This window comes from Lathamus discolor, chromosome 5 (assembly GCF_037157495.1).
Source record: "Lathamus discolor isolate bLatDis1 chromosome 5, bLatDis1.hap1, whole genome shotgun sequence".
Classification (NCBI taxonomy): Eukaryota; Metazoa; Chordata; class Aves; order Psittaciformes; family Psittacidae; genus Lathamus; species Lathamus discolor.
Genome location: NC_088888.1, coordinates 33,381,252 through 33,407,421, shown reverse-complemented (window position 1 = coordinate 33,407,421; position 26,170 = coordinate 33,381,252). Strand labels below are relative to the sequence as shown.

Genomic DNA, 26,170 nt, shown 5'->3' with positions numbered 1-26,170 from the left:
GTCACAGAAGGAAGATAATGTTGTCTAATTGCATTTTGGCTTTGGTGGTGCTGGTGGCTTAAGCAGAACTGCAAGTCAGTTTTTTTGCATATTATAGTCCTTGGGGGGGGGGGGATGTTGCACAATTTAATATGCACCACATTTTAAAATCTGCGCTGTTTTCTTTCAAACTTCAACTTAAAGCAATTCTGCATCTACTCATTGGTGGTTTTAGCCTATACTTTGTGCTGCTTTTTTATTCTTTTTTACAGGATGGCTTTTAAAAGCAAGAAGATAAACCTCTATGGAATACTTCTTATATTATCTATACTAGTTTTGGACTTCTATAGCAAAAAAAAAAAATCTTTCATGTGGTGTGCTTTGGGATGATATTCTCAATATATTCAGGTTAGGCAGTAAAAAAGGAGGCTTTTCTTTCTTTGACAGCTAGAACAAAGCGCTTTACATTCACAGTATGTGCTTAAGTAGAGCCTGGTAAAAAAAATCCCAACATAATCTGATTGTGTCTCTAGTTAGAAAATCCTTGATATATAAGCCCAGATACAGTCCATCAGATTTTAGAATTTCTTATTATTTAGAAACTTGCTTTATAAAAGTGACTGGTATCTCAAAATAGAATGCAATTAGTTGTAGAGTATTACATTGTTTCACTGCTAATTGACTGGACTGTCTTCTAATCAAGCCATGGCATTTATTCAGAGGCAGTGAATAAAGGCAGGTGTTGATTTAGAGATTCCTGGAACAAGGAAGGGGCCATGGTGAACTGGGATTGAATCACCCACAGGTGATATATTAATATATAGCTGACAGTTCATGTATGTGAACCATGCTGATGGAAGCCTTTACTGAAATTCTTCCTCTACCATCTCCAATAAAAGAAGGAGCTGTGTGGCTTTGCGTTGATTTCTGCTAGCTTCCTTGTCTTGAGGGAACTTTTTAAGAGTAGAATTTAATTCACAATAGGTATCTACTCCATTGTGCTGCACAGCCTTACTTTTTTTAAAATGCAGATTCAGCCTGGAATCAGCAGTACATGGCTTTTCTTTATTTCTGTACCATTTCATTTGTAGTGACAGTACTGTCAGCACTGCTTGCAGAATAATGTTGGTATCAAATGAAGCACACCAGCAATCAGCTTGTTTTTTCCTTTTATTGTCTCTTTTGATGTTACTGTAAATTATTGTAAAGTCATTGGAAACTTGATATTTATGAAAGACTATCAAAAACAAACAGCCAACAGGGCACTGCTTATTTTGTATTCTGAATTGACTAAAGCAGAAAAGAGGTGTGGGCATTTTTTTGAAGACATTAGAACTCTGGTGGTGTTTAAAGGAATTTACAGATGCATACAGACATTGTATGGGATTGTTCTTTTATTTTTGTGCACTCTCTGTAAGACTAGTGAGGGGTTGTCACATGCAGAAAACTGCCCACTATTTCAGCAACTGTTATGCATATCAGTAACTTAAATGTTATTACTCCAGCACTTAGAAAATTATGGAAGTGGTTAGTTTATGTTTTAATGTAAAATACAAATGTCAGATTAAGAGCAGTGGAGATTAAGCTGCTTCTGGTGTGCTGAAATTATGGTACAATGTTCTCGTTGTATGTCTGATGCTTTGTTCTCTCCATTTGTCTCTGACTGTTGATTGTAATTTTATTGCAGTAGGACCCTTTGTATGTGTGTGTGCTGTCATTTTCCCTATTTTCCCCGTTCCTCCTCTCCTTTTCCTTTCCTCCTCCCAGCTCCTCCCAATGATGTTACCTGCAGCAGGTGAAGCTTATGGCGTCAAATGTGACATCAAGTCACTGTGGTGCATTTTGGCTGCTCTGATGCCTTTAGTCTGGCTGGGAATGTAGGAGACCAGTTCTCTTGTGCTTTTCAGGTTACTACTCTTTTAACTTTAAATAGCACTAGAATTGGAGGCAAACATTGAATTACAAGGGTTTGCCACCTGTACTGTGTGCCAAAGAACTGAGGAATATGCACAAAACAAAGACTTATGGGAGTTGTAGTACACTCTACAGGTTTTGGCTGTCCTGCTTGAGGGTGGATTCTGTAGCAGTTACTTCTGACTCCCAAGGGTGTTCAGCAGCCAGGAGTTTGGTTTGCTCAGCTGTTCCTTAAGGTAGTCTTGATAGTTAAGGAGCACAGCTGGACTGAATTTCACAAAGCTGCCTTTTTTGTTTGAATGGAAAATAATAAGTGGTGGGGTAAGCTGGGTAATTTCATTTGCACTTTGCTGTAGCAGCCATTAGGCTCTAGCCTTTTATGAACTGAACATAAATTTTGGCTCTGTAACCCAGGGGGTTATAGCCTTGTCTGGAAAGCTTTAGCTTCTGCTTATTGGCATTCCTAGGAGCTACTTTTTCCACTGACAGCTGGATGTATTCCAAGGACCACAGCCCAAATAGTATCTTAGTTAAAATTAGATGTGCAAGCCTTTGAAGGGAATTTCCCAGTAGTCCCGTTTACTTTGCTTTACATTGTAGAGCATTCTTAGAGTGCATGGACTGGCTTCATGCAGGTGGGATAAAGTCTGAAGATGTGCTCTAGAAGTTTACGTAAGGGCCTCCAACTACTGACTGGCCTTTGGTCCATGGGGCTACACTTAACCCAGTCTGAAGTAAGACCCTCTGAACTGCAGATTTTGGGGGCTTCAGTACTGAACTGTCTTGCTCTGCAGATGTGCTCCTTTTAGTCCAGATATTCAGTAGGGTGGGCATAGCTCTGTGGTGGAGCAGCTGCTCCTGTTCCTTCAGCAGGTGTTTCCAGTGTCCCCACACCTTCATGGAGCCAGCCATGTGTGGGTGTGCAGTTTGACTCTGCACTGAGTTTATTTCAAAGGTTTCCGTATGCAGGGCTGAATGGAAGGTGGATAAAGCTTTGCTCTGTACCTGTGACCAGACAGCACATGGTAAGGGTTAAAACTTAAACAGGGGAAGTTAACATTGGATATAAGGAAGAAGCTCTTTACTGTGAGGGTGGTGAGGCACTGAAATGGGTTGCCCAGGGAAGTTGTGAATGCTCCATCTCTGGCAATGTTCAAGGCCAGGTTGGACAGAGCCTTGGGTGACATGGTTTAGTGTGAGATGTCCCTGCCTGGGGGATTAGAACTAGATGATCCTAAGGTCCTTTCCAACCCTAACTATTCTATGATTCTAAGGGCTAGCTGCTCAACTATCCCATTTTAATCTGAAGCTCCCTTTTACACATATCCATGTGTTAGGACTTGCAAGGAATTGCGTATCTCCTACTGTGTATCTTTTCGGAACTGTTAAATGGGTCATTATTTTATCCTTAAATTAAGGGCACAGGTATGCTCCAGTTGCTTGTAATGCCTTTAGTTCTTATCACAGTATATGTCTTTACATGTCACATTTGTATATTACTTGGTTTGCATGTTCTGCTTCAAGTAATTTTGCAGGAGGCAACGCTAGAAATTGGTCTGTAGACACCCTACTTACTAGTCTAATCTCCAGCTGCATTTTAGTCATGTATTCAGGCTCCACATTAGACTCCTCACTTTCTAGCCTTTCTAGCACTGCTTTAGCTTATGTAAGTCTCTTCTGGAAAATGAATGGTGCAATTGGAACATGATGATGTCAAAGTTATTAATGTGTAGGGAGAGTGAAAAAGGAATGTTGCTGGCTTCTTTCCTTTTTTATTTACAGTAAAAAAAAGAAAAAAAGGAAACAGCTAATAAGAATGGTCAGACTTCAGTTTTAAAATTGGTAAGGGGAAATCCTGCCTGACCAATTTGGTGGCCTTCTATGATGGGGCTACAGAATTGATGGACAAGGGTAAAGCTGTTGACATCATCTACCTGGACTTGTGCATAGCGTTCAACACTGTCCCACACGACATCCTTGTCTCTAAATTGGAGAGATATCAGTTTGATGGATGGACCCCTCGGTGGATAAAGAACTGGCTGGCTGGCCGCACACAAAGAGTTGTGGTCAATGGCTCGATATCTGGCTGGAGACGGGTAACGAGTGGTGTCCCTCAGGGATCGGTGTTGGGACCGGTCTTGTTTAACATCTTCGTCGCTGACATGGACAGTGGGATTGAGTGCGCCCTCAGCAAGTTTGCCGATGACACCAAGCTGTGTGGTCCAGTTGATACGCTGGAGGGAAGGGATGCCATCCAGAGGGACCTTGACACGCTTGTGAGGTGGGCTGATGCCAGACTTATGAAGTTCAGCCACGACAAGTGCAAGGTCCTACACCTGGGTCAGAGCAATCCCAGGCACAGCAACAGACTGGGCAAAGAAGAGGTTCAGAGCGGCCCTGCAGAGAAGGGCTTGGGGGTGCTGGTCAATGAGAAAATGAACATGAGCTGGCTTCAGTGTGCGCTCGCAGCCCAGAAAGCCAACCGTATCCTGGGCTGCATCAAAAGGAGCGTGACCAGCAGGTCGAAGGAGGTGATCCTGCCCCTCTACTCTGCTCTTGTGAGACCTCACTTAGAGTAATGTGTGCAGTTCTGGTGTCCTCAACATAAAAAGGGCATGGAACTGCTGGAACAAGTCCAGAGGAGGGCCACGAGGATGATCAGGGGTCTGGAGCACCTCCTGTATGAAGATAAGCTGAGGAAGTTTGGAGACCTCATAGCAGCCTTCCGGTATCTGAAGGGGGCCTATAGGGATTCTGGGGAGGGACTCTTTGTCAGGGACTGTAGTGACAGGACCAGGGGTAACGGGTTAAAACTTAAACAGGGGAAGTTTAGATTGGATATAAGGAAGAAATTCTTTCCTGTTAGGGTGGTGAGACACTGGAATCGGTTGCCCAGGGAGGTTGTGAGTGCTCCATCCCTGGCGGTGTTCAAGGCCAGGTTGGATGAAGCCTTGTGTGGGATAGTTTAGTGTGAGGTGTCCCTGCTCATGGCAGGGAGGTTGGAACTAGATGATCTTGAGGTCCTTTCCAGCCCTAACTATTCTATAATTCTAATAGGGTATGTGTTTAAATAATTCATAATTCCATTTGAAATTTTCTGCTGTAGTGTATTTTGGAGACCAAAACATAGATAGCATGAGAAAAGAGAACTCTCTGGTTGAACTAGCTGAAGAAATGCATTTTTTTAATGTCCAGCAATTTGTAGAATAGCAGGATTGATCATCTTCTCACCTATCAGCAAAGAACAGGCATAAATAAATGTAAATATATGCAGTAGCTAGCAAATGAGGTTCTGCCCTTACTGTGATGATTTTCTTAAATGTGTTTTAAATGATGATAAATAGTTCTGATAAAGTGAACCTTATCTTATAGGGAAAAATACATATCAGAATATGTAAAAAGTAGAGAGGTAGCCAGATGTTCTCATATGGTAAATTAAAAATTATGTAAATTGCTTCCTTTGCTTAAAGCTATTACAAAACATGTTCTTTGGAGACAATGCAGTTCTTACTGCTGTTTAATTGAAACTAGCAGTTAGCATCTTCCAGGCCTGTACTCTGGGTTGACTTCAGTTTGAGTGGGATGTTTGAGGTGCATAAGGCAGTAATAGATTGGGATGGGGGATAATTTAAGGGTTAACTTTTGCTGTTTACACAGAAGTAGAGAGGGACTTTTTACAAAGGCATGTAGTGGCAGGACAAGGGGCAATGTCTTTAAGCTAATAAAGGATAGTTTAGATTAAATATTAGGGAGAAATTCTTTACTATGAGGGTGGTGAGGCACTGGAACAGATTGCCCAGGGAAGTTGTGGATGCCCCATCCCTCGAAGTGTTTAAGGCCAGGGCTTACAGCCACTTGGTCTAGTGGAAGGTATCTTTGTCCATGGCAGTGGGCTGGACCTAGATAAGCTTTGTGGTCCCTTCCAACCCAAACCATTCTATGATTCTGTGAAGCAGAAGCTTTGTATGGGGTATCTGTAGGACTGGTGCAAGGCAGTTGGCAACATAATACAGTGAAATAAAAGGCTGTTTAACAGAATTAAGCCTTATTCCAGATACTTGTCTGTAAAACTGAATACACTAAGTTCCTTCATTACTGAATACACTAAGTTCCTTCATTTAAGAACTTCAAATGGGATTTTTTTTTTTCATGTAAATTGTGTATTAAATGACTTGAGGTGAAGCGTGGGACAGAGCACTAAAGTATTAAGCCATTGTGTGTGTAGGTATCCATGTGTGTGTTTCCTTTTGGTGTTTCCATCCATCAGTGAGCTCTGTGATTTTGTGAAGGTCTCTTCTGTGTTGGAACCACATGCTTAGAAAACTAAAATGGAGGCAGATGTGATGGCCATGAGTCTGATGGCTTATGAATAGCAAATGCCTTCTGTATCTGCTTTTTGGCTGAAAAATCCTAAACAATAGGTAGGAAGGGATCTTGGGAGAGCATATTTGATCTTGCTGGCTTCAACCTTAGAAACTGTGCCAGAGCTGTTCCTAAGAGATGCTTGTCTGACCTGAAAACTGGCACTGGTGGAGATTTCCTGTCTATCCCAGGCAGTTAGTTTTAGAGCTTTACTATATGTAATGTTTTTTCCTCATCTGCTTTACTGCAGCTCAGGTTACTGGGAACCCAAGTTCTGAGGAGAGGTGAAAAGCACTGTATTATGGATTTCTTTGTAGCTTCCTGGTGTGTAATAGTACTGGAAGTTACTTCCTTCAGTCTTTATCTCCACTAGATGAAGGAACCCTGCTTTTTGCCATGTTTTTTACATTCTACTTGCTAGACTTCTGATCGTTTATATTACTTCTGCTTGACCTGGATGTCTCTTGAACTGCAACGCTTAAAGCTGGACTGAGATGAGCCTTATTTGCATGGCTCTCTGCAGCTGGCACTGAGGAGCCTTGTTCTCTCTTCTCACTGAAGACATCAGCCGAGTCAAACTTTCCAGGAAAGGAGACTAAAAGCCGTGTGCTGTAGTGTTCAGCTCGGTGGTGCTGGAGTCTCTTGAGACTTAACCCCTAACTGCAATGCTGAAAGGATAAAAAAAATCATTTAGTGCTGAGAGGTAACAAGTGGATATGGCTAGCAGTAGTACTTATGCCAGTGGAACAAATTATTTAGAAACATCTGTTAGTAGAAACTAATTGAATACTGTGTAGATTGGAATGTATAAAGCAGGACATAGCCAAGAATTAATGAGAGAGAGAATGAATTGGCAGGTGGATCCCCTCATCTGTTTTCCTTCCCGAAATAGCCTGTTTCCAGGGCCAGGATGGGTAGAATAGCATGATGAAACAACTGGACGCACAAACACAGTGTAAGCGTAATTATGGTGGAAAACAGTGAAAATGTTGTTAAATGGCTGTAGAGAGTTGCCTGCTCTCTCAACTCCTGCTTGCTTAACACACAAAGCTCGTTGGTCGATAGTTTGAGTAGAAGGAGGTGTTTTTATGTGTTTTGGCATTCAGTAGTCATTGGTCACAATCCAACACTTTTCTGTTTTAAGCAGTGATATTTTTGATGGCTGTCTTTGAAATTCTGTACAAATGACAAATGCTGATATGTCCTTCTGGTGAAAGCATGGGCTAGGGAGCTTCATCTGGGCCCAAATTTGAGTTTCCTTGTTGTGGTAGGGATTGGACAACTGTGGTCCCTGAAAAACGCCCTACAGATGTAGTTCAATTTCACTGCTGAAAATGTGTTTCTCCTTTGTAGGAAGAGAACATGAAAATGTACATGCGGCTGCTGGGGCAAGGTGTGGATCCTGCAGTAACTTGCATGGTGATCATTTTGGCTAGAGCCTTCTGGCAGCATTTTGCACCCTAATAATAACAACAGTAGTTTAACTACCCTGGAGCAGTCTACTGCCCCAGGGAGAAGATCTAGTCTCATTAGTACATTCTTGTGTCTTTATTCCACCCCATCAGCACAGAAGCAGAAAAGCGATCAGTATGAACGATAGATTATTGTAAAAACGGATCATTTCACTAAACTAGCAAATGTAGACAACCCCTCTTCTTAAAACCCCTTTGAGGATAAAGAAAATAAGCTGTAAAAAGCGTGCACAGATGGATGTTATTCTTATAGTAACATGCTGTACTGAGATGTTAGAAAGGAAGGAATGTTAATTGTGCAAAATTGTAGGCAGTGAGGTCATGGGGAAAGTACTGAACTGTAAAGGTTTTCCATTTGCAGGATAGTTCAGCTCTCTCTGATTTGACTAATGTATCATCAAAGGTGTCCTGGCCAGGACCAGCCAGGCTTCGTCTCTGTCATGGATGTGATTTTTGCTAATATACTGGCACTGTACAGAATATATGTTCCAGAAATAATAATTTGTAATTGAAACTGTGTTCCTTTGATTTCTACACAGGGAAAGAAAACAAAGAACTGGCTTACATAGAGAAATATTTACTCTAAGAAATTTATAGTCATGGTAGAGTCAAAGTAATCTCTTAAGGACCACTGTTTCTTTTATTGCAAATTAAAAATAAATCTTTTTGTTGGATGATAAAATAAGCATAATTCAGGACAGCCTGGAATGGTATAATTGTTTAAATGCTATAATTGCTTGTGCATTTTCTGCTGAAATATATTGCTGATCATGTGTGATTCTTCAGTTCTTCACCTAATAACAATGCAGTTTGTTAAAAGGTCAGACTTTGAATGTGTAACTGCGATCTAAGACTGTTTTAAAACTGGAACAGCTAAGAGTAGGAGTTTTCTTAGAATTGAATTCAGAGCTGTTTCTCTGGGAAAAAAGCAGATTATAGCTTTGAACCAATTCTTTGAAGCCTTACCAAATTAAAACTCTGTGAAAGTGCTGAGAAGCCTGCAGTTTTGTCCTTGTGGTAGAAGAAAGTAGCTTAGCATCCTGCTTGTCTGATGTTTTCCATTGTAGTCTTAGCAATTCATCCTTCAGCAAAACACTGATATATTTTATCAAAAAGAGAAGAACTGTCTGTGAGGTGGATTTTACTTTTTGTTGATTGACCTTTATTTCTTCTTCACGCAAAACGGAACCTTTTTTTGGCACTAATGAGTAAATTTTTCTCTGTGTGTGGTTGTTTTTGTTTTTTTGGTTTTTTTTTTTTTTGTTTAAATTTTTAGCTGATAAATTTAGACGGAAACTGGAAGAACTGGAGAAAGAGAAAAATTCTTTAAAATTTCAGCTTCCTTCAAGACATCCTTCAGTTAGCAGTTTTTTGGACCGGTTTGTTACCCAAGTTCAAGCAGTGTTGCGCTGGGCTGCTGATCATCGGTAAGTTTGTTGATTCCCCATTATGTAGCATGGTGCTTCTGTTTTTCTCTAAGAAGGGCAATTCATGAATAATTCTAATAAAGAGTTTTAAGGACATTCTAACATATCAATATGGAGCTTGTTTATGAAAATCCCCTCCCACCTTCCTTTTTTTCTTTCTATAGTTCTTTTAGAATTGCCCTGAAAAACATTGATCATGTCGAACTGGTGAATTAAGTGGAACTTTTCTCACTCTTATTGAGTGGGAATGGGATTGAATCCTTGACACAGCAACTTGAGCATACAGCAGCAAGGCAGCTTGAGCGATGGTTCCCTGTGGAGTTAATTCTGATGCTCCTTTACAAGCAATTGAGAGGATGTTTAAATATAAAGTAAAAACAGATTGTTTCTTTTTTTTTTAATATGAACAGATCTTTGGGCTCTTCCTTTTATGCATCACTTGTTAGGTGGCAGTAATGTGCTCAACGCTGTACAAAGTCGCAAAAACAGTTTTTCAACCTTCACTTGAAGGGATAACAGCTTTGAAGATCAGGGGAATGAAGATGCGTTGGATGACCCAAGGGGGGAGGTAGTTAGCTTAGGAAGAAAAAGTTGTCTCTATTTCTAAGTCGGTCTTCAGCTATGCTACTGGTTACTGTTATTAGAAGCAAGAGGATTCTTCATAAATATTGGGAGCTATTCTTAAATGCAATAACACAAATGAAAGAAGAAGAATCTTTTGTTTTCTGGCAGCTTGTACATAGAAAGGCTTCAGTGTGCTAGTCCATACATAGTTTTTGATAGACATGAAAATTGGGTAAAACCAGTACAGATAATAGGATTTCATTACTAAATTTGAGACATTTAAGGATATTTTTAGTTTCTATAGTATTTAGGAATAAGAGAGATTTAAAACAAACTGCATGCCCTCAGAGTTTTTTGCTTCTAACTTCTGAGCCTCTAAGCAGCTGTTTTGCCATTCCTTAATGATTTAGGGTACAACATCTTGCATTTTGTCATTGAGATGTGTCTGCTTTATAATGATTTTGGCTTTAGAGCTGCTGTTGTCTTTGTCACAGAAATTAAGTCACTAAAGCATCCTTGAAGTACATAGTCTGCTTCTTTTCTCTTAGATAATGTAGATATATTTTTTTGTATAATAACATACAGAATAAATAATATATACATTTATGAAACTAGTGCTGTTCTTTGATTATATCTGTAACTCTTCTGTTTGCACAGGTCTGAGAGCAGTGCCGTTCTTCAGGGTCAGATGAATATCCTCTTTACTTTCGTGTCCTGTGCATGCTTCTTTCTTTGAGCTTGTGCTTGTTGTGACACCCTTTCTTTTTCTTGCTTGATTCCTGTAGCTTTTCACACTGCTTTGTAGTCTGACTCTCTTGTTGATGCAGCAGGCCTGCCCTTCATCTTCAATACACGTTTTTAAAATCTTTCTTTTCCAACAGTATTTTTAGATAGGACAAGATTGAAAATGTGACCACTTCTTCTTGAAAAACTTGTAGGCTTCAGTTTTTATTTTGATTCTGAATGTGAACAAAACCAATATACGCAAGATTTCTTTTTTCACTGGAGGACTAGAAGGATGATGAGGCTAGCCCCATATGACCAAATCATTGCAGTTTCGCAGTAGTTAAGCCAGTCTTGTCTTTTTGCAAATAAACAACATTTAAAACAAAAAGTGTGTATTGCAGGTTATTTGTTCAATATATGAAACTGAAATTCATGCCCTGGTTTTGTTTTACTTGATTAAATTATGAGACTAGTTTTTAGGTGAGTGTATTTAGTTTTGACACAGGATACTGGGGGCAGGTGGTAGGAGCCAGGTTTGGTTATGTTTAGCTTATAACCTGGGTTTGTGCAATCACCCAAGTTTGGTGAGATCCAAGAGGTCTTGTTTCTGTTTCCTCAGTACCAAATAGACAAATGTACATGGGATTTCCAAGGAGGTTCTGAGAATAACATACGTTTATTGTGGAATGTTTCTTAATTTCAACCAACTACTCTGAAATCTCTGCATACAGATCTTGGGAAGATGCAGCTCTTGCTAAAAGAAGGTGGCTTCAGAGCTGCTGGCGAGTGTGGCTGGTTGGAGCCACAGCAACCTATAATGATTGTAAGGCATATATGTAGTGATGACCTAGCATCTCACATTGCAGGTGTTTTGTTTTTACAGAAATTTTGTTATTACAGAAATAAGTTGTGCTGTCATTATGTATGTTTTGTTTAAATATTAATGCCATTTATTTTAGTGCTAGGGGTTATTTTGCCTTTTCAGTACATTCTTCAGCACGTAGAAAGGGAATTAGGCATGTGTCTTCTGATGGTCCTGCAGAAGAGACAGAAACCTCTTGTTATACACACTTGTCAAACAGATGTGCATGGGGTTCATAAGTGTGTGATTAATTGTGCTTAAACTAGACTTGTGATGCATATTTTGTGTGTGGCATGAATGCATTTGCTTTGCATTATTACAGTGGGAAATCATGCTTCAAAAACATACTTTGAGACATAGTATTTATTTATTTATTTTTAAGCAAGATCTTGAAATGCATCTGTACCCTTTATGTGGTAATGCACTTGCTTCTGTAGAGATGAACACAGAAATACAATTGGCCTTACAAGCACGCATGCCCTTATGCTGGAACATGCAAGATGAAAGGTTTGCATTGTTTGTAGATGCATTTTGAGAAGCTGATTATAGACTTGACACTTAATGTAGTGCACTGATTACCTTGGGGTCCAATCATGCAAAGATTTACAGCTGAGGGTTGTACTGGTCACTGTGAGGAATCCCACTGACTGCAATTTTGAAAGAACTCGCTGTGCAGCAGAGAAGTAAAATTTGGCATTGAGAAGCAAACACTCCAGATGATCTCTAATGTAGTCTCCGAAAGCTGTCAGAAGCTGCAAAATTTGCTTTGGCAAGTTTCTAAACTTCTGTCTAAGAGAGATTTTTTTTTTCTCTGTATTGATAGAAATTACATGCCTTAGTTTTCTCTCTTTCAAGGCAGTGATGGATAAATTTCTGAAATATGAAAAAGCTGGGGGAAGCCTGAAGCTATACAAGTTTTCCTTTTTCCTTCTTCAGCATGTTGTAAAAACAGTGTAAATGTTTGAGATAATAAAGGAAGATATGCCAAGGAAAAATCTCTTGTTCTCTAACTGTATCCATTTAAGATGTAATCATTCTAGTGATGGAGTGTTATGACTCTGAAGGTAACATGTAACATTCTGATCTATTTAGTCTTTGAGACGTTGGTACTCGGCAATAATGCTAACTTTTAGCTTTTTTCATTTTTCCAAAGTCTTAGAAATGAAGAAATGCAAGTTTGGCATGAAAATGAACATAAACTTTTGAGATCCACTTACCAGGAGAGGATGGAGGTTTCAGCCACAAAACGAAACCAACTTTTTCAAGAAAAGAAGTGGTTACAGGTAAAAGGACCACAAAGAACCAGTGCTGTGTGGGGAAAAACTTGTAAGCTGTCACACCGAATTCAGTACGTTTATTGTAATAGTAACTTTGCTTCTGTGCAGCAATTAGAGCCTTGGCTGTAGTCCAGTTGATATCTAAGTGATGATTGGAGATGGCAGCCACAGGAGCTGAATTAATCTCATTATGGAGAAGCAGAACTGCAAGGCTCAGTGGCTTGTGTGCATGCTTTAACTTTCCTCATTATCTTTTAAATTGTCCTCTCTATGTTCTAATTTGCCATTTTATTATTTCACTGATCTCCAGAAATTTTTATTCAAAGACAGAAAGTTTTCGTCAGACTCTGGTTAGAACTGACTGTAAATACATGATTTACCAGCTTTTGTTCCTGAAAGATGGTTGATGCATCTCATAAGGATGAAGGAATCATCATGGAGCTCTTAACATTTGCCAACAATAACTTTGTGACATCACATGTCAGTGTAATGCGGTAGTTTGGCAAATGGAATGCTTTTAAAATGGCTTCTGTCCAATTTTTAATCTGTAAGTCTTTTCTGCAAAATTTAGCTCTTTTCACTGTCCTTCAAAAAATCCCAATTTACTGGCTAGTGCAAGTCTTTGCTGCACCTCCTTGGCAATCACACTTGGCAATGTGACACTTTAGAGAGCTAGTAGGTCTTGTCTTAAATTCTCATTATTTTTGATACTATTTTTCCTTTGGTGGATCTGATGGTTTAATCATCTGTTTATTTGTATACACACAAATATGTATATAAAAACCAGAAAGAACTACAGCAAAGTATCTATTGGTTATAGCAAAATCTAACTTAAATGAAAAATGTCTTTTCTATCCTAGTCTTCACCTTTGTACTGTTTAATTTATTTCATCAACCTATAAGAATATAGTTCAACATTATCAGCATTCAGAATGACAGTTTTTTAATAATGTACACGTCTAGCCAGCTACCTCAAGATATTCAAATGAAAACTACTATAGTTTTAAAATTCCAAGCCAGGTAATGTTTTTATACTTTTCCAGGTGAATCATTATTCCTATGTAGTTATACTAGGGACAAATTAGTCACATTGTTGCACAGGCATGCTATTTATGAGCATTTGATCAAAATTACCACTAATTTGAGCTTCTGGAGAAGAAGGCTGAGCTGTGGCATTTGGTTATTCCCAAGCATCCCTTAAGGAGTGTTCCTGCCCAAAATCTCCTGCAGTCTGAAAAGATCAGTGTTGTTTGTTTTTGTTTTGCTCCCCCCCACACTTTCCTGTCGTTTTCCTTCTACTCTATTGTTGGTTCTGCATTTTGTGTTCAGGGATTAGAAAGTGTGTGACAGTATCTAAAATTTACTTATTAATATTTCTTCTGTAATCTGTGCTTCATGGAGAACACCAACCCATAAGTGAAGCTGGAGGCTTACAATCAGTACTGATTAGCTGTCATGTTATAGAAACCTCAGTCTAAACTCAAATCTACAAAGTACAACTCCAGCTTATGTTTAGTGAGCCGAATATAATCTGCTGCTCCATGCTGAGGCTTTATGTCCTTTTTATCTGTCCCTGGAGGCTGACCAAGAGCCCATTAAAAACTTCTTGGCATTTCTGGAAAAGAAGGCAGAAGAATTTCAGTTTACTGACTAAAATTTCCCTTCTCCCAAGAATGCTTGTGAACTATTCCTGATCAGAACAGCTTTCTCTCTGTGAATGCAGATTGTGTGCTTCTGCTATCTATTTATGTTGTAAAAACACTTCAGTACTCAAAGTGTGTTTGTAAAACCAAATTCTGTTTATCTCCCTTTCTGTTCCCATGTAGGTTGCTTATTGGAGTGATTGCAATTACTATGTTTTTGCAGTGTGAAGGTCTTTGTATAAAGTAGGGCCTATGAAGATTTTGGCAGTATTCCCAAACTGGTAACAGAGACAGAATTGTCCTTTGTGCACACTAAAAGCCTAATTTGAGACTGAAGGAAATAAAACTGATGTTTTTGGCCTGCTGACCTTTCTGTCCTTGACAAATGCCTGTAGATTGAAACATGGGCCACTCTGTTCTCTTGTTGCTAAACCTAAAACCAAAAAGGAGGAAAATAATTGATGAATTTAGTGTGCCAGTACTAATACAAGTTGAAATTTTGGAGCCAGTCAACCTTTTTAGATGCTAGGACTGTTTCTTGTCATTTTAAGTGATGCTCAGGGAGCTTATTGCAGTGCAGCAAACCTGAAAGTATGTTTGTTGACAAAATGAGCATTAGACAACTAAATTTCACTTTAAAATATACTGAAAATATTAAAATCATATTAAGGTTTGGAAGCAAAGCACTCAAAAAGCAATTAAGTGCTGAAGTCAGTTATCTGTGCATAGCATGTATGCTTTATGAAAGTGTTTAATTATATGAGCATGCCTCTTTTTCTGGATTCCTGCTGCATATGTTACTGAAGATGGAAAGTGCTTGTTTAGATATTCAGAATACCATTTTTGTCTTCATTACTCAATATTTGGCCCCATTTTACTGTATGTCATTCAAACTCTCTTTTCAGATGTATTAGTTTGTGAGTGGGCTCTTTTTACAGCATTAATCAACATGGCATCAGAGCGATTCAAAACCACTTAACTTTATCTCCATCACATTGATTTGGGTGATGAGGTACTCTTATTGCCATTTTACAGCGAGAATGAAGTGAATTTCTGTAAAAAGCTATATGGTTGTTTCTAAGGTCAATTTTGTAATGCCTAATTATTTACCTGTAAAAGGTTTTGTTTTGAGGTTGTTTCAGTTTTATTCTTTTGTTAATTTCTCTTTTTAGCTGGACTGAATATAATCAGGATATGGAATTATGATCCTTGATTTCTGTTGAGAGTCTATAGATAGCACTTCAGAGACCTCTCTTTCTGGTTCTATGGAAGATGGTGAACATGCAGTCTGTGGCTGTGTGGGGGTAGTAGTTTAAGTGGCTTGCAAAGTTTCACAGAAACTGTAGGAAGTGTTAGGAATAGAATCAATTTACCAGGATGGTATTAAACTACTTCAATAGCAAGTAGTTATCCTTTTTTCTTTTCTTTTTAGCCTCACTTTTCAATGGGGACAAATGAGCCAAGGGCTAGATATTAAATACCTTTATTAACTCCTCAACCCTGACTCTTTCATGAAATGCTCCTTCCTAGGGTGCAAGCTACCTGGTTTTTTTTTTTCCAAGGAAAAATTAGAATGTGCTTTTGCAGAAAGTTTAGAACCATAATGCATGGTATTTGAACCTCTAGCAAGACAAGTGCAACTGAGGTTTGAAGCTGTGGTCATTTTAAGTCAAGGTAGGGATTTTACGCTTTTAATTTAAGTTAAATACTAATAATCAAAAGGACTTGCTAGAGATTCAGTGATTTGCAATTTAGATCCTGATGCTGGATTGAAAGCCTAGAGAAACCATTGCAGAGGTACTCTGCAGGAGGACAGATGTATGGTTGATCATGTTACCTGTCAGTCTGTAGCAAGATTCTCTTGTCATACTCGAACTGAGATTTTGTTTGGCTTAGAAGTAGCTCTGTATTTTAAAGATAAAAGGTGGCTGATGGAGAAGAACCTGAAATTTGGCATTGAAATGGAGGTGGGGTGTTCAGATTGTTAGCACTAGTGTTTCTAAATATGATAAATGTAAGTGTTATTGTGTGTTAACAAAAGAATGTCTTCTTATTTAATGTGCTAAATTGGAGAACCTTAATTCATGCTACTTTAGAGACTTGTACTGTATTTTCCTAAGAGCAGAGGGTTTTCTTGAACAAGGTTCATAGTAAACTCAGGTTTTTGTTCTCTGCAGAAGGAAATAGAAGACCTCCGAGCAAGACTGGCCATATTGGAAGCTAAAGATCAACAGCTAAGAAGAGAAATTGAAGAACAAGATAGGCTTACTCAGTCACAGGACTGTGAACTGACTGCTTTACTTGGCTGTGTTTCTTTGCAAGAACTACAGGAAATAAGCAAGGCTGTGGGTGACACTTTAGCATTGTCCTATCAAATTCCATTCAGTCTGGATCTTCCGGGGACAATAAAAAGGTATTAAGATTTCAGCATGTTGTCAGTGATGCAGAGGCTTGTATCTTCCCAAAATAATGTTGAATTTGCCGTTAGTTGTTTTCTTCATAATTACGCCAGCAAAGTAGCTGAATTCAGACACTTAAAAATTTTCTGAGAAGAGATTTTGAAGTTCTAATATTAATATACTTTCTCAGGAAGAAAGACTTCGTAGTTATTTGCAGGTCTTGCACTTAAAATTTTTTTTGTGGTAAAGAGCCACTTACAGAAAGTGTATGTATCCATTAACTGCTAATACCTATCATCAGTTTAAACTATTTCTTGTTAACTGGTAGATTTCCCCCTTCACCCTGCACCCCTCACCCCCAGCTTGGTAATTGCAGTAATTACAATGTTTCTCTTAGCCTGGAAGTCAGTACTAGGCATCATCCGAATAAATATTGGAGATGCTTCTTGCTTCAGTGAACTTCCAATCATAATAAATTCTGAGTGTTAGGCTCAGACAGTGGGCTTCATGTAGCAGGGGAAGGATGCAGCATGAAGACTTTTCAGGTCCCTAACCTTAAATGCACAGTGTATGGTTCCTTTAAATGGAAAAGTAGCTACTCTTGGTAACCTATTGGAAATAACCTCATCTTTATTTATGAAAGCAACACAAATGCTCAGAGCCTAAACTGTACTGGCAGGTAATGGGATGTTGGTGATGGAACTTTGAAAGTGTTGTGTCACAAGGATAAAATAAAATCTCTGTTTATCCTAACTTGCATTTCTTCCAGATAAGCAATAACTAAGTTTCTTGCTATTTTTCCCCCCCTCCCTGCATGTTTATTGGATTTAGTTTGGTTATATTAACATTCATAAGAAATTGCTGCTCATGTGTGCTAATTTGTATACTTTTATTTAAAGTCAGCAGAACATTTTGTAAAGGACATATTCATCTCTTTTCAGGTTTGGTTAAAATTTGAAATTAGGTTATGGGAAATATTTTATTGAATTAAATTTAGTTTGGTTCAATAGTATCTTATACCTGTGTTTCTGAGATTGAGGACTAAAAGGTCTCAAGCAGTCTGTCAGAACCCAGGCTTTGATTTTTCTCTCAGTTTGATATTTGTTTATGAAAGAATATTTAGATTTTTTTTTTTTTCCCTCTCACACTGCTGATGCAACATTTGAGTTGCCCTTAACTCTTTGGGAAATGATATAAAGAGGAGTTGAATTAGTACTGGTTCAGGAGGAACTTGCTCAGAGTTCTTTGCTTGCTAGCACCATGAATAACACAATCACTAGAGGGAAAACAGGCACTATCAAAAGTAGGTTCAAAACTTAAATGAAAATTTAGAATTAATTTGTTTCCTTTCTGTTCATTTTTAAAAGATGCACTGAATGAAACTTTTCTGGTTTAGTTTTGTTTGTTGATCAGCTCTGTGTCACGCGGGACAATGATCGGGTGCTTTGCTCTCTTTACTATACCTGGAATTCTGCTATTGGAAATGGAGACAGATGAATGCTGGGTTGGGTTGTGCAAGTAAGCCCACTCAGGCAGTCATCTGTGACAACCTTTGGGAGCAGTTTAAATCTCCTATGTTGGCTTATAGCTAGGTGCTCTTGTCGAACCCTAAAGCCTTTTCTGACCAGAGCTAGTAGCAGTGGTGTGGATGTCCACCTATGGCATGGTCACTTGGAAGCTAGAGTCCTTGGTTCAGAACATGGAAGCTTTGCATTCAGGTCCTCTGCAGCCTGACTGGATCTGAACCTACCATCTCAGAGTAAGCTCTTACCTGCCAAGGATTTCAATGTTCTGGCAGGAAGCGTGTTCCTTCACAGTTCTTAAGTTGGGTCTTAATGTATCTAGTAATGAAAAAGCAGAAATCTGGCAAAAGGCTAGAAGGCTAGCAGGCAATAGGAGCCCTGACTCTGAGAGAGTAAAAGTGGGGAGGATTAATGATTATAGCACTCTGATGAGATGAGAGACTGATGCGGTGGTCATACCTGTCATATCTGTTGAGGGATTTGGCAACTGTCCCTCAAGAGTGATATTCCTTCTCCCCTCCCCCCCCCCCCCCTTCTTTACAGCTTCAAAGTGAGCTGATAGGAATGTGTCACATAGGAATGCAGTCTTTCAATGAAGCAGTGTACCACTCACTGTCTATTCAGCAGCTTTTCTGTCTGCAGAAGATGGTGGCTTGCTCTTAGTTAAAAACATCTTGTAGGTGTTTCCTCTACATGATGTGGCTTCTTGGTCTTGTGCATCCCACTCAAAATCTGCTCAGGTGTTGTATATGCTGTAGCTGCTGCTCTGTTGAAAAGTGCACAAGCTGTCTTAGAAGCACAGACTGAAGTCTCCAGTCCAGCTGTGTGACTCAACCACTTGACTTTATCATACAGCCCCTTGCTTGCCTTTCGTTCTCAAATCTCTTCTCTCAGTCATAGAATCATAGAATGGTTTGGGTTGGAAAAAGACCTTAAGAACATCAAGTTCGAACCCCCCCTGCCATGGGTAGGGGTACCTCCCCTGAGAATATGTTGCCCAAGGCCATGTCCAGCCATGAACACTGCCAGAGATGGAGCATTCACAACTTCCTTGGGCAACCTGTTTCAGTGCCTCACCACCCTCACAGTAAAGAACTTCTTCCTGACATCTAACCTGAACTTTCCCTGTTCAAGTTTAAACTCATTACCCATTGTCTGATTGCTGCAGTCCCTGATTAAGAGTCCCTCTCCAGCACCCTTGTAGGCCCCCTTCAGATACTGGAAGGCTGCTATGAGGTCTCCACGCAGCCTTCTCTTCTCCAGGCTGAACAGCCCCAACTTTCTCAGCCTGTCTTCATATGGGAGCTGCTCCAGTCCCCTGATCATCCTCGTGGCCCTCCTCTGGACTTGTTCCAACAGTTCCATGTCCTTTTTATGCTGAGGACACCAGAACTGCACACAATACTCCAGGTGAGGTCTCACAAGAGCAGAGTAGAGGGTCAGGATCACCTCCTTTGACCTGCTGGTCACGCTGCTTTTGGTGCAACCCAGTATATGGTTGGCTTTCTGGATGTTCTTTCCTTTAAAGCTGTGCAGTCCATCATACCTCAGGTACAGTGATTTTATGTTTGCATCCAGTTGTGTTGTGTTCTCTTTTTCTGTAAGAGAAAAAGCAGTAGCAGATAGTAAGACATATGGTGCGGATATACTTCCTGTATGCCTATGGGCATCCCCTACATTGTCATACAATTATAGAATGATTCAGGAGGTCATCTTGTCAAACTCTGTTTCAATTTCCAAGTGAGATCAGGTTGCTCAGGGCCCTGTCTGTCTTAAGTTTTGCTTGTTTTCAAGGATTTTTTTGGTCCATATCTAGCCAGAATTTCCATTTTTGCAACTTGTATTGGCTATCCTAAATCAGTATGTCTTGTGAACAGCAACTGTGTATTACGTAACATGTTAAGATGCTTGATGAAGTAAGTTGAACATATTAGTTTTAAATTTAAAAGTCTTGGGATATTTAATATGGAATAGATTTTTCTGGAAGTGTACTTTTTATTTTATTAATAATAATGTCTTCTAAAGTTTGGGCTACCTGTGTGAGAAACAAAGCTGTTACTCATGCACATTTATTAAAGATCAGTGCTTATGCAGAAAGTTGTTCAGTATCGATATGCTCTAAATTACAGTCTCTTGGCTATCGGGTTGCAAGATACTATGTATTCTAACTGCGTTGTCCTAAGTACTGCTATAATGTGCTTTGGCATAATTATTTGTTGGGTACACGAATTGCATGCAGTACTGGAATAACACAGTGCTAGTCTGAAGCATCAAGACAATCTGTGCTAAAATTAATTGTATTGAGTGGATTGTAGCTCACTATAAAATACAAATTATTTTGTTTTTCTTGATCTAAATGCTACTAAATAGCAACTTATTAAAGTAAACTTCAGGGAATGCTGAGAGAACATCTTAAATGAAGAATAATTGCCCAGATAGAAGTGTGCTGAAGCAAGAGCACAAGTCAGTGTAATATTGGGCTGAGGATTGTTTCTAAGCTTATTTTTCTTGCCAAACATTATTATTTTCAGGAAGATTCTTTGTTTTGTCTTGTTTATCTTCTGTTTGTGGGGGACTTCTGAAAATAAAAAGCCTTTGTAAGTAGCAATAGTATGTTTTGAGTTTGAAGAACAGAGAAATGTTACCCTGGGCTCTTTCTTGTGGGCTTTTGGAATCTGAGGTTAAAACCTGGCTGGTTAATGTGCAAGCAAATGTGCTAGCTTGTGTTTTGACAGGGATTCTCATCAAGGTTGAGACCACAGAATGTGTAGTTATGCTCATCCAGACAGGCCTAATTGCCCTTGGTAAACTAAAGGGTGTAATCATTATTATAAAAGGAGGAAATTGCAGTGCAAGAGCTCAGTTCATTTTGTGTGGGGTTGTGTGAGGATGTGTTTAAAAGGTGGGAACAGCTGGTGTTGTGTGCACTGTGACATATGTTAGTGTTTTAACTAAAAATGATGTACTGAAATCAGAGGAAAACAGGACCGAGTGTTTCAGTGGAAAGTACTTTCTCCTGGAGATTGCAAAATGTAACAAAATGTATAATTTCCATACTCTACTGAAGAGGACACCATTTCAGAAATATGCTTTTAACTGGTGTAACTTGAATCTTCTATTGATAAGACCGTTTTAATTATTTGACATGCTCTCTTCAGTACTTGTTATTTCCTTTTTTTTTCTTTTCACAATGAAAACTGGGATGTCTCTTATGTTCATATTTAGTTTCATTTGGCATTGTTTTTTTTTTCCATATCTACAGATATATGCAACTGTACAGCATGTCATCCTTAAAATAAATTGCACAGTTCCATCTGGGCTATTGTTTGGGCACTGAATGCTGGTTGAAAGAAAGAAATTCAATTAATTATCTTTCAAAATATTTTAATATTCCACCTCTTCTTCCACCCTTCCCATGAACCAATTTTTAATTAGTAGGAATTTGTTCTGCAGTGGGTATGTGGGATCTTCTGAAGATAGGAATATTCTCTATTCTATGTATTAGTTATTATATTACTGTCATGGCTAGTGGTGCACAGAACTGAAATTTTATGCAGTCAGTTTACTTTGCTTTATTGATGCCTGGAGCTCATCTGACAAATTCAAAGTGAAATACAAATGCTCAGGGGGTTAAAAACATTATTAGAATACACTCAAAGGATTCAGCAACTTCCTCTGAGGCCAAAGCCTGATAAAGGCAAAAAAGGTGGTGTTTTGTTTTGTTTTGGGTTTTTTTGTGGTGTTGTTTGGCTGTGTTGTTTGGTGTTTTTGTTTGTTTGGGTTTTTTTTGGGTTTTTTTTGGGGGGGGGGTGGGCGGGGGGTTGTTTTTGTGTGTGTGTTTTTGGGTTTTTGGTTGCTGGTTTACTTGGGAAAAGATGGAGAAAAAAAGGCTTATGCTTAGTTTAACATTAACGGATGAAAAGTGGCATTCAGAATGGGCTGTCATTAGGACAGACTGTTTTGTACACATTGTGTTGATGTTCTTCGAAGGATATTGTCCACATGATATTTCTAAGCAAATTAGTGATTAGCAAGCTATGTGAAATTACTAAGAACTCTGAATGCAGCCATTTTTATTCACATGGGCTTTTCAACAAAGTTTTGAAGAGCTATATTTAGAAGATGCAAAACAAATTGCACCCTATGCTTTCAAAAACACACCTGTTTTTTTGCTACATAACATGTAGTCTATCCAGGAAAATCCTTATTTAATATGTAATTTGAGGTTTTCTTTGGCTATTTCTGTGAAAATGCACACGTATCAAAAATATCCTCTGGGAATAGGAGGCTAGCACAGACACAAAGAACGGAGGAATGAAATGGCTTTATAGTATCATCAAGTGTATATGACAGTGTACAGGCTGCTAATGTTCCTGCATGGTACAGCAGAGAACTGAATTGTACTTCTAATGCCAGATACGTTTAGAGTCTTTACTTCTGGGTTTAATTCTTTTGGGGGTTTGAAGCTTTTTTTTTTTTTGTCTGCACTTTTTTCCTGATTTCACAACCTTAATAGTGCTTAATTACATGTAGAAAGTGATCTCAGTAGGTAAGTTAGAGGCAAAATACTTTAATTTTTTTTCTTCTTATAAGATCTTCCTGAATGTTTTCATGAGGACTCCTATGATGTGCTGTGAGTTGGACCATGAAGGCTTTGATGGTTTTCTAGACCTCGAAGCGCATTGTATCGATATGAAACATTTTCTGACATCATTTGGTGCTGGGGTGGGGGGTTGGCTGGGCCTTGGACTGGCTGTACATGAAGCTGTTTTCAGCAAGTCACCACTGCTTTCACCTTCTCATGCAGTGTAATTTACTTGTGGGTTTTTACTTGGGGGGATGATTTTTCACATGCTTCATCATCATGTCTCTGCCATGGGAGATGTCAGCCTGTGGTGCTCCCTTGGCAGAAAGACTTTCTGCCTTTCTGACCAGTATTTCCCCCTTCTGCCATCAGTTGTCACAACCTGATAGCCACTTGCCTTCTCAGGTACAGTTATATTTCACTGATGGTGGTGTAAGCATGTATGTTTGTGTTTGATCTGCGTAAGACTCTTGCTCCTGTGCTCTGTGAGAGGATAAAGCCTCTAGGCTCCTTTCTGTGTACTATTCCCTGCTTTGTAAGGCAATCTCTTCTTTTTCCTCTTGAAAATACTTCTCCCTCTCACAACCACAGTACACTATCAGTCCACATAGAATTGCTGTGGAATATCAAGAGTCCAGGGAAAGAAGAATATTAAAAAGGAAGGTATATAAGTAAAATGTGAGAGAAGAGTGATTTGCCCACCTGCTACCTGCTTTGTTTCCCTGTTATGGGTATGCATGGTAAAATGAGTGTTTTGAGCTGGCAGATGCGCAGACAAAACGGGTAGCTTGTGTGGCCTCCACAGCTAGGTCTTCATCAAGTAATAGGAATGAAGAAGAGAGAGCTCTCAATCACCTCAGTAGTACAGTTGTTTTAGTTTTGCTGGTCTGCAGGAATTGAAATACAGCACTTGAAGAAGTGATGCAAAGCTCCTGGAACTGCTTTCTCTGTTGTTCACATCTGTCCCAGTCGTAAGCTCTGGGCATGGAAGCCTTCAAGGCTTCTGACAGCTCTAGTTCCCTCCCCAGGCCTGTTCATGTTAACTTAATTTCAATCAGTGATAAATCATCATCTGTGACACAAGGAGGATGGACAGGTCACTTTGAATATTCCTTACTGCTTTGACTTGGGGCCCTTTCATGCTGCTCTGATTTTTATAGTTTTTAAAGCTTAACGGAGAATTTTAAAACTCTCTTCTATGGAAACATGTCTGTCTATGGTACATGAGATGATCCAAAACACAATTATGGGGCTCTTAAAGTATAGCCAATACCATTGCCGCTACTCTAGCTAGTGATAATGATGGTAGTTTGGTGCCCTGTTTCTTTAATTGTAGTTCTCTTGTTTAATGGTCCACTGATCCATTTTATTTGGTGTGCTACACTTTCACAAAACCTGTATCAGTGAGCTTGTGGCAGAGGAACAGAGCCAGAGAAGATGTTCCCTGGCACTTGGGGAGGATTTTGCCTTGGAAATTCTCCAGCCCTCCTGCCCTTGGGATGATTAGCTGCATAGCCAGCTTCCTCTGCCACAAGGGGCTTTTTGAGGGGAAAAACTGAATTTTGTGTCGAAAGTCATAACCCACCCTGTGCTTTGATAATTGGATTGTCTCATTTTCAGCTGGTCCCACAGCTGGGTTTGTGTTTTGAGGAGACCATCATCTCTGCGTCTCAAAAAAGGTGGCTGCAAGCTTTTGTGAGAGGCTAAGAAAAGTCATAGGTGAAAGAAGAGGTCTGCCTCTTTCTTTGTGATCTGAATGATTAGGAGGCTCAGCTTTCTTTTTGTAGATAGATAGGTGTGTTCCTTTCCATTTTGTCTACCTAGGATTAATTTCATTCCTTTGTTCTCTGCTGAGGATTGAAGGGTAGACTCCTTGGGCAAGCGGCTTTGTTTCTTTTTTAATTCGCTTGTGGGAAGAAGCTGTGTATTGAAAGCCTGGCATGACATACCATGTCTGTGCTTTGTCACATGTAAAGAATTTGCTTTCTGCAAATGTGCGAAGAAAAGTCATTGAACAAGAGCTGCCAGAGTTTGAAACTGTGGTGTAGGACTTCTTGATTGAGTTGCCTGTGTCTGGGCTGAGTCCTTTGTTCTGTGGCTTAGCAGTTTATTGTGATTCTGATGCTGCTAGGGCCAGCGGGGACCCTGTTACAGGGAGGAAAAAGGGTTTCTGTGAAGTCTGCTACTGTACTGCAAGAACTGGCCTTCCTTGGGAAGGACAGGGTGTATTGGAAGCACAGCAGGGAAAGGAGAGTAAGTCTTCCAGCGTGGAGGACAGAGCCAGGGCTACCAACCTGAAGTATTTTACAGCAATCTTAAAAGCAGTTTTTAATCCTGCCAAGCAGCTTTATAGAAGGCAGAAGTCACAACAGAAAGATGAGCACCACCTGCTTGAGTACCCACATCTGCAGTGTGATAAGGAATCTGGTTTTCCTTGCTGAGCATGTGGTTCCCCCTGCTTGCCTGAACAGTATCCAGAAGGATGTAGCAGCCTGTAAAGTCTAGGCCATATACGTATGGATTCCTCTGGAGATGCATATGATGAGATTAATTTCTCTTTAGGGAAAAATGACCAGCTGTCCCAATCAGTGAATGATACTGAAGTCATTTATATATAAGAAAGAGTAACAGCTAACAATAATATCCAGGAACAGACCCCTTCAGTCTGTGAAGTACAATGGATGTTATGAGAATAATTGCAGCTGCTGCGGGCAAGCTCTACTTTTTGTGCATTCCAGACAGATGTAGCAGGAGAATGGGGATCTCTTGACACATCAAAAAGTCTGGGGAAGTTGTCTGGAAGTGATCAGCTGCTGCTGCAGATAGCTATTTGATTGTGCCTTTGTTTTCAGTCTGATGCTCCTGTTTCAGGGAGCAGCAACTGCCACAACCACTCTCTGCTGCAGCAGCTGACAAAGGGTGACTACAACACCACATGAATGGTTGAAACAGACGGCCAGTTTGGCTGTCTGAATGGTGTGTCATACAGGACCAGAAGATTTCCAGTACATGCCAATGAAAATTCAGCTTGGTGGTATCATTAAAGATGCCAGCAGCATCTTCGAGTGACTGTGAACTCATTTTTTCTGTTGGAGTGATTTTTATCTAAGAAAACCCCAGCTACCATACTGTGCAGACTGAGGTGCTGCCTCAGTCCTCCTATTGCAGGTATTAAAAGAAAAAAATATCTCATTTATCATGCTTACCAGAAAATTGTGGAGTGTCATCTAATTCCCTGATTTTTCTGCAAGCCTCCCATAATTGGGGCCAGTGTGTGGCAGCACTGCAGCAAATGAGGGTTGTCTCAGTTTAAAGTTCTTGTGTATGTAAGAGCTTCTGAGCAGTATGATGAGTTGCTATGGTTCACTTTGTATAGGTATAACTCTTTGAGAGTCGACAAAAGCAAGTGCAGTCACCCAGCAACCCATGAGTCAATG

The 26,170-nt window shown here is 39.6% G+C and overlaps 1 protein-coding gene across 4 annotated transcripts in view; it reads left to right on the top strand.

The window, feature by feature from the left end:
• The window catches only part of DISC1 (DISC1 scaffold protein), a 200,698-nt gene that overhangs the window by 47,487 nt on the left and 127,041 nt on the right, over positions 1–26,170 (top strand). For all 4 annotated transcript variants that reach the window (XM_065680273.1, XM_065680272.1, XM_065680271.1 and 1 more), the window contains exons 4-6: positions 9,004–9,154; positions 12,460–12,589; positions 16,404–16,639. In XM_065680273.1, coding sequence (XP_065536345.1) covers positions 9,004–9,154; positions 12,460–12,589; positions 16,404–16,639 — 517 coding nt within the window. The remainder of the gene's footprint in view (positions 1–9,003; positions 9,155–12,459; positions 12,590–16,403; positions 16,640–26,170) is intronic.